The sequence below is a fragment of the Mus caroli genome, unplaced genomic scaffold (genome assembly GCF_978045245.1).
Source record: "Mus caroli unplaced genomic scaffold, Mus_caroli_1 scaffold_3, whole genome shotgun sequence".
In the NCBI taxonomy this organism is placed as follows: domain Eukaryota; kingdom Metazoa; phylum Chordata; class Mammalia; order Rodentia; family Muridae; genus Mus; species Mus caroli.
In genome coordinates, this window is record NW_028227258.1 from 77866984 (window position 1) to 77875000 (window position 8017).

The 8017-nt window shown below is 43.1% G+C and overlaps 1 protein-coding gene across 7 annotated transcripts in view; it reads left to right on the forward strand.

Moving 5' to 3' along the window:
- Trim2 (tripartite motif containing 2) overlaps positions 1–8017 on the forward strand; it is a 141559-nt gene that overhangs the window by 94247 nt on the left and 39295 nt on the right. For all 7 annotated transcript variants that reach the window (XM_085835806.1, XM_085835804.1, XM_085835805.1 and 4 more), the window contains exon 3: positions 1476–1713. In XM_085835806.1, the coding sequence (XP_085691932.1) occupies positions 1476–1713 (238 nt within the window). The remainder of the gene's footprint in view (positions 1–1475; positions 1714–8017) is intronic.

The following is an 8017-nucleotide window of genomic DNA, read 5'->3' on the forward strand; positions in this document are numbered from 1 at the left end:
CTACTCTCTGTTTTGCTGAGGTGAATGGCTGGAGATGCTATTCATCGGGATAGGAAAAGAACACAGTTTGAGGAAGAACATTGCTGCAGTTTGCTGCCTGATGGGGTTTCTGACCCTTGAGACATCTAAGAAGTGTCAAGAGGTAGGAGACATAGGCCTCAGAAAGAGTATCGGTAGGACGACATGTATTGTCTGCTATGCTTGTAATGTTATAAGATCCTAGAGGAAGACAAGCTTTAATTTGGAGCCATGAGGAACACCAAGCTTTATTAACTCAGAAAAGATAGAACAGACAAAAGGAAGACAAAAGGAAGATGATCCACCAAAAGAGGGAGTAGAGGCAGGGTGAAACTGGATGAATGCGGTTGTCTAGCGAATGCCTCTAGGGCTTACATGCCATTTCTGACTTTAGCAGATCTGCTTCCTTTCCGGTAGGGATTCAGCCCTAGTTACCCCCGAGACACTGAGCAGCCAGCCTTCCTCGGTGCTGATTTCTCCATCTGCAAAAATAAGAGGCCACATTGGTGCTTCTCAGACTCTGGCTGAGCAATCGGAAAACAGTATACGGTGTAATTTGGGGTCTGTTTCTGCAGTGCTTGGATGAAAGCCATGTATGCTGGGTCAGCACTTAACCACTGAGTTGCAGCTCCGGCTCTAGCTATTTGAGGTTAGATTATGATGTCAAACTGCCCAGGTTTGGATTCCCACACTAACCCTGGCCTACTAAAGAATGCCAGGCAAGGTATTTAGCCCCTCTCTGTGCCTGTGTTTCTTCGTTGTCCAAAGGGATCATAATGGTGCCTCCTCCATTGGTTCTTGGGAGTATGTCAAAGGTAGTTTGCAGTGCACATGGTGGTCATTATTGTTAATACATTTCTTTCTTAGAGTAACTGTTAAACGGTGCCTCTAGAGAAGCAAGAGATGGTATGACTAAGCATGGGAATCCCGCGCTTGCTTCAACCAAATAGTTCCATTTCGATGCTTTTTAAAAAAATTGATTATGGTTTTTTGTGTGTGTGTCAAATGAATTTCAACATTAACAACAGATCTGACATCCCTCCCCGCCCCCAATTGCTAAAGCCCACACGTTTCTGAGCTCAATGCTTACAGAACAAGGGTTTTCAACCTTTACATATGTGTGAGTCACATGGGCATCTGATCTGGTAGGTCTACAAAGTTCCTTGGAAGGTCAAGGTTGCTTGTCCTTGAGCCAACCACACTGTGGGTGTCAGCGCTCTAGACACTGCACAAGTCTAGGCCATTTTCTTTTCCTCAAGCACAGTCATTTGTCTGACCAGCAGATAGAGCCTCTGTGAGGACAGATTAGCTCCTGGTCTCTGAAGCATCAGCTCCCTGGTACAGGACACCACAAAGTGGGTTTCTACAAAGTGGCCCATTGTCAGCACATCACTGATGAGAACACCTCAGGAAGGGGTGGTGCTCTGCTGACTGTACCCATGTGTGCTCTGCCACAGGTGCCTGCAGAACTACATCCCAGCCCACAGCTTAACCCTCTCCTGCCCGGTGTGTCGCCAGACCTCCATCCTGCCTGAGAAAGGGGTGGCCGCGCTCCAGAACAACTTCTTTATCACGAACCTCATGGATGTGCTGCAGCGAACGCCAGGCAGCAACGGCGAGGACTCTTCCATCCTGGAGACGGTCACCGCTGTGGCTGCAGGAAAGCCTCTTTCGTGCCCAAACCATGATGGAAATGTAAGTGAAGCCGACAGCAGGCTGCCTGGGGAACATGGCAGCTGAGGCCCTGGGAGGGCTTTGGATACCTCAGAGATTCTTCATTAAAGCAAAACTCCTTCTGAGAAATGACAAATTTAAAAAGAAAAAACAGTCATTAGACTATTTTGCCAGCTTACTGCCTCTAACTAGTATTATTTAAATTGTAAAATCCATCTTTATCACCTCTACTTAGAATATACTGTTGCTATCCTCAGAAAAGAGAGTCAGTTGCTGCTTGCAAGGTAGGCATGCATACTCTGACATAATGTGAGTCAAAAAATCATGGATAAAGATTTAATAGCTGATAAGAGCTACAGGTTTAGAGTGATTGCTAAAATGCTAATTAAAGTTTCATAATATAATAAATGAAATTACTATTATTGTTATTATTATTTGTATTACTGGAGAAAAGTTTTTCTCATGTTTTAGATTCTATTCTGTAGGAATGTAGACCTGAAGCTCTGTGAATCCCTGATAAAGACTTCAGATTGCAAGTTGCAAACACACTTCCTGCTTCTAGCAAGCTCAATAACTGTTATAAATGCAAATGGACCTGTAGCACTCATCCAATCCATGACTCACACGCTAGCTCTGTGCCTGGAAGGGACAGGATAATGGCCTGGCTAGAAGCACTGGCTGTGAATCAGCCTGGCTGCTTCAAACCCTGTGTTTAACCGATTCCCTCCTCAGCTCTGGCGAGCTTATTGAGCGCTCACTTCCTTCCTTTCCTGTGTAAACGAAGTCATAACAGAATTTACCCAACAGGATTATTAGAAATTGGAAATTGAAATGTTTAAATGATATAAAGCACACAGTAAGCTCTCAGTAAAGATTAGCTATTACGGTTATTTCTTGGTCCAGGAGGGGCACGAGTACCTATAATCCTAGCACCCAGGAAGCAGAGGGAGAAGGATGATGAGTTTGAGACCACCTTGGCAGTACAGAGACTCTCTCTAAATATATACACATTTCTTAGTGGTCGGAAGTGTAGCTCAGTGGTAGAATGCATGCCTAGAGCATTAGTTGATTTTCCATTGCTGTGATAAAGCATCGTGACCAAGGCAACTTGAAAACGAAAGCGTTTCATTTGGGGTTGGGTTTCAGAGGGTGAGTCCATGAGCATCATGTCAGGGAGCACATGAGCAGGCAGGCAGGCAGGCAGGCAATGCGCTGGAGCAGGAGCCAAAAACTTATATCTTGAGACATAACCACAACCACAAGGCAGAGAGAGACTGGGAATGGTAGGAGTCTTTTGAAATCTCAAACCCTGCCTCCAGTGACACACCTCCTCCAACAAGGACAAACTTCCTAATTGTTCCCAAATAGTTTCATTAACTGGGGACCAAGCATTCAAATATGTGAACCTATCGGGGGCCATTCTCATTCAAACCACAAAGTCTCTGCATTCAGTTTCTGGCACTACTCCCTGAATTGGATGATGATGATGATGATGACGACGACTATGATGACGATGATGACCTGGTGTTAGAAATCAAGCCCAGGGCCTCATGAATGCTCATGCCCTCTCACTGAGCTATATATCCAACCATGACATAATATTAGTTCTAAACGATGACTTTATTCACTTTCCCCCCTTAAATTAGCCAATTAAAAAGTATTTGAAACTACTTGTAATGTAAGTTAAGTCCCACGTATTATAAACCACCAGCAAAAACAAGTGGTTGCTGGAGCCGAGCATTCTTTATTAGCCATTGACTGTGCCTCGTGCTACACTGTGCCTGCCCCCTTGCAGCCTGCTCGGCCTCTTTAAAGTCCTCAGTGGGCTTCCTGCCTTCAGGCTGGCTGAGCCATTCCTTCTATGCTTTCTCTTCTGTGTTTATCCTTCTCTTTCATTTCCATTTCCTTCCCCGGAGCAGCTTTCTCTAGCTATGCTCTCTGGGTAAGCCAAGCCACCTCTTTTTTTTTTTTTTTTTTTTTTGTGACTGGGTCTCACTATATAGTAACCCTTACTAGTCTAGACCTCTCAGGCTAGACCAAGTTGGCCTTGAACTTGAGGAGGTAAGCCTGTTTCCTCCTTTTGCATACTGAAAATAAGGTCACCTGCCATTATGTCCAGCGAGGTCACCTCTTCATAGTGTTTACCTCCCTCGTGTCACTTGCCATCCTGTCCCATGACATGTCATCTGTGGGCTGTTTGGTCTTCTAAATTTCTCTCTAGAATGAATACAGGTAGGCAGAGACTTTAGCACCAAGTACTGTGTCGACATCATCACTTGCACATCTGTAACTATTTAATTGGAAGTACTCTGAGCTACTAAGAACAAGGTGTAACATACAGATGATAATCCAAGGGACACTGTAGTGTAGATTTCACAAAACAAGCTTAAAGGGTTCACCCCAAAGCAGGTTGAATGTTGGTTTTCTTATCCCTTTTCTTACTGACTCAGAGTAAATACTGAGGCTCTCTGCCTGGGCTCCCATCCTAAGTACTACGTCTAGGACAGCATTTTTATCAGATACGAGTTCCCTTACAATCATAGGGCTCCCTGCAGACCCTAATTGACAGGGAAGGAAGTCTTAGAAACAAACAGGAGTCCCGCTGTAGGTACCAGCCTAATATTGGACAGGTGGTTGTATACAATGTAAATAAATAAATAGTAAATAAATTGACAGTTGGAAAGTAACATGATAATCAGGGTGTGGTGGTGTTCAGGGACAGTAGGTGGCTGGGGCACCTAGAACATGAAGTCTGGAGGTGGGGCAAGAACACGGGTGGGCAGGAGACTTGTAGGGAGGAACCAGAAAGTAGATTGGGAGAGATTGTGACACACTGTGATATCATCAAGAAAGTGTTTGACCTGAATCCCAAGAGCAACGTGGAACATTAAACCTTCAAAGGCAGAGGTGGATAGCTCACTGTCTGAATGGTGGATGGAGCAGTGAGACTGAGGCTGGCCAGGCAGGTTTGCATTTACTGAGATGTTCAACTGAAGTGGAGAAGAGGCTGGGCTAGACAGGACCAGTGGAACCAGAGCAGAAGAAAGAGTACGTTTGTGAGAGAATCTGCATCCCACACATAAAAACCTACGTACTTTAAGAAGACAGTATGTGAAGCCAAGCTAAGATTGGGAGAACTTGAGCCCACTGAAATTGACTATATAATTAGGTCACAAGGGGCGGGGGCGTGCTGGAGAGATAGCTCAGCAGTTGTGAGCACTGACTGCTCTTCCATAAGCCCCAGATTCAATTCCCAGCAGGTTCATGGTGGCTCACAATTGTCTGTAACTTCAGTTCTAAGGAACTGGACAACCTCACATAGACATCAATGCAGGCAGAAAAACCAATGTATGTAAAATAAAAATAAATAAATAATTTTTTTTTAAAAAGGTCAGTGTATTTCCCTCCTGCACAGTGTACTAAAATTAAATTGTCAATTGTTCACAGAAAAGAGCCCACAAAGTGTCTTTTGGAATTCACAACCATTTAATACATAAAGAAAGGGCAAACAGGACTGTATAAAACCCAGAAATGAATATTTTACTGTAGAATGTATAGGGTAAATAACCCCATTGTTTTTTTAAAGGAGACTTTTTAGAGGTTAAATAAAGTTGTTTCCTTTATTTGAAAAGACTACAACTCAGGAAGTTAGAAGCAGAGTATACAGCACAGGCTTAGGCAAGAGTTCAAACCTCCTCAAAGACAGTGTGAGTTCAAACCCAGTCTGAGCTACATAATGATATCCTATCTCAAAAACAAACAAACAAACAAACAAACAAACAAACACATACAAAGCTCAAGAATCTAAGGAAAGAACAACAAAATAGACTGTGAAATATGAAAGAAAATCATGTCTGTGGTTCTCAGTACACTCCGAATAGTGAGAGATGGAAAACGGTACAGATGGCCAGGCGGTGGCCACATGTGACTTTAATCCCAGCACTCAGCCAGCCTGATCGATAAAGCCAGGGCTACACAGAGAAACACTGTCTCAAACAAACAAACAAACAAACAAACAAAACAACCAAGAAGACAACAAAAACAAATGAAAGAAAGAAAGGAAGGAAAGGAGGGAGGGAGGGAGAGAGAGAGAGAAAGAGAAAGAGAGAGAGAGAAATATGTTCCTGCTACCAAAATCTAGGGAAGAAGGGAAAAATGAAATCTATTCATAATTTAATTATAATACTAACTATAAAATTCTTAATTAAAGTGCCTCAGAGGGTTCATTATATATAAAGAGAACTGACAAGCAAACTATGATTATCTCAAAAGATGCTGAGAAAAGACGGTAGAAAACCCACAGGAAGGGTATAAATGGCTAAAAATCACATCACAGAGGTTAGGCTTCACAAATACTTACCTTTGTTTAGTTATTTTAAAAGGCAATAACCAGGGGCTGGCAAGATGGTTCATCAGGTAAAGGCGCTTGCCACACAGGCGTATGACCTGAGAAAACAACTCAGAGTCACTTTCTGTCCTTTAGGTCTCGTCTTAGGTTTTATGGGGAAAAGAGTAAATTGCTTTCAGAAAAGTGATGTCAGTTGGGCCGAAACATAACAAGTGTTTTAGATGGACTTTCATCTTTTAATTCAGCAATTCCACGAAGAGAATTATTTCTAAGGAAATTACTAGATAAGATGATGGTTTACTGTGTGTGTTGTCATTTCTATATTATAGTAAAAATTAGAAATAGAAGTCTACAATATTAGACACCTACTGAGGTTATTATAGGCCCATATAACAGATTTCTAGGTAGCTATTATAGCTATTAAAACTGATTAATTGATTGATTGATTGATTGATTGACTGATTGATTGATGCTAAGAATTTTCAGCCCAGGGTTAAGAACATGTTTTACCACTGAGCCTCACTCACAGCTTCAAATAGATATTTTTGAAATAAATGACATGAAAGTTAGTATATGTGAATGCATATATGCATATGATATATATGTATATGCATATATTTGTGCTTATAGTTCTGGTTTTGTTCCATGTGACTATAGTGTATACTGTATAGACAGTATAATGCATACTGTCTACGGTGTATACACTATAGTAATGAATGGCATGTTGCTCAGAAGGGACAGAGTCTCAGAGAGAATGGAAACATCCAAAAGCCTGCTGTGCCTCACTGTGTCGTCAGCCCAGGGTCCTCAGGAACCAAGAAATCATGTTGGCCAGAGAGGTTAAAAGGTCAGGATCTGGAGGAAGGATGCTGGATGCAGTTATTGGATACCTGAGCCCGACCTTGGTCTGAGGCTCTGTTGAGGAGCATTAAGCACTGGCACAGCTATGTGAGATTTGCATTGAGCTCATCTCAAGCTAGCTGGAGATGTGAGAGGGTGGATTCGAAACAGAGGAGACTTAGATATACGGAAGGGAAGCCCTGAGAGCCTGCTGGAGTAGCCCACCAGGTGGCCCTGATCCACACCAGCAAGAATGAGGTTGAAGAACAAGACTCAAGGAGTTGATTGACACCAGACTGAAATGATGTCAGGTGACTACAGGTCGAACTTTAGGGCCAAGGATGCAGTGGTGCTCTCCACTGGGGTGGTTAACTCTAAAATGACTATGCACTAGGAGTGGTAGCATTGCCTCTAATTCTAGCACTCTGGAGGTTCAGGTAGGACGATCACAAGTCCACAAGTTCAAAGCCAACTTAGACTATGAAGCAAGATTCCCATCTCACAATAAATGGGTGAAGGGTAGAGCATGTCTCACACTCATACGGCCTTGGACTCAAACCCCAGCATGGTAAAAGAAATGAATAAAGTTAAAACTACAGCACTTAGGATGTGACTTGTGGTAGAACATCAGCAAGGCCTCGGGTTCCCTTCCCACAACCTCAGAAACATAATAAAAAGTGAACAAACCGAGTTTCTGTAAAATGGCACTGCCTTTCTGAGGAAGAACTAAGGAAGGTGGGATCTCTGGCTACCGTCTGGAGGACAAATTAGAAAAGAATTCCTAGGTTGGTCTCACGTGTCTTCAGTCACAGCACTTGGGAGGGTCTCTGTGAGCCTGAGTCTGAAGCCAATCTGGTCTACATAGTAGACCCTGACTCAAAAGAAAAGAAAGACTCCCCTAAAGATGCTTACCTGAGCTCATGTTAGCACCAGAGACCCCCGGATGCCAGATGCCCTGTTAATTCTGGCACTCCCAGAACTGTTAAAGATTCTTCATGTTAAAATAGCCCCATGCCCTCCTTTCTACCAAACACATCTCCCCCATCTCCCCCAGCCCCATCAGAAATTAAGTCTATCTAAAGGCTCTGACCCTCCTTGAGATGAGCATAGCAGTTTAAAGTATGTACTGAGCATGTA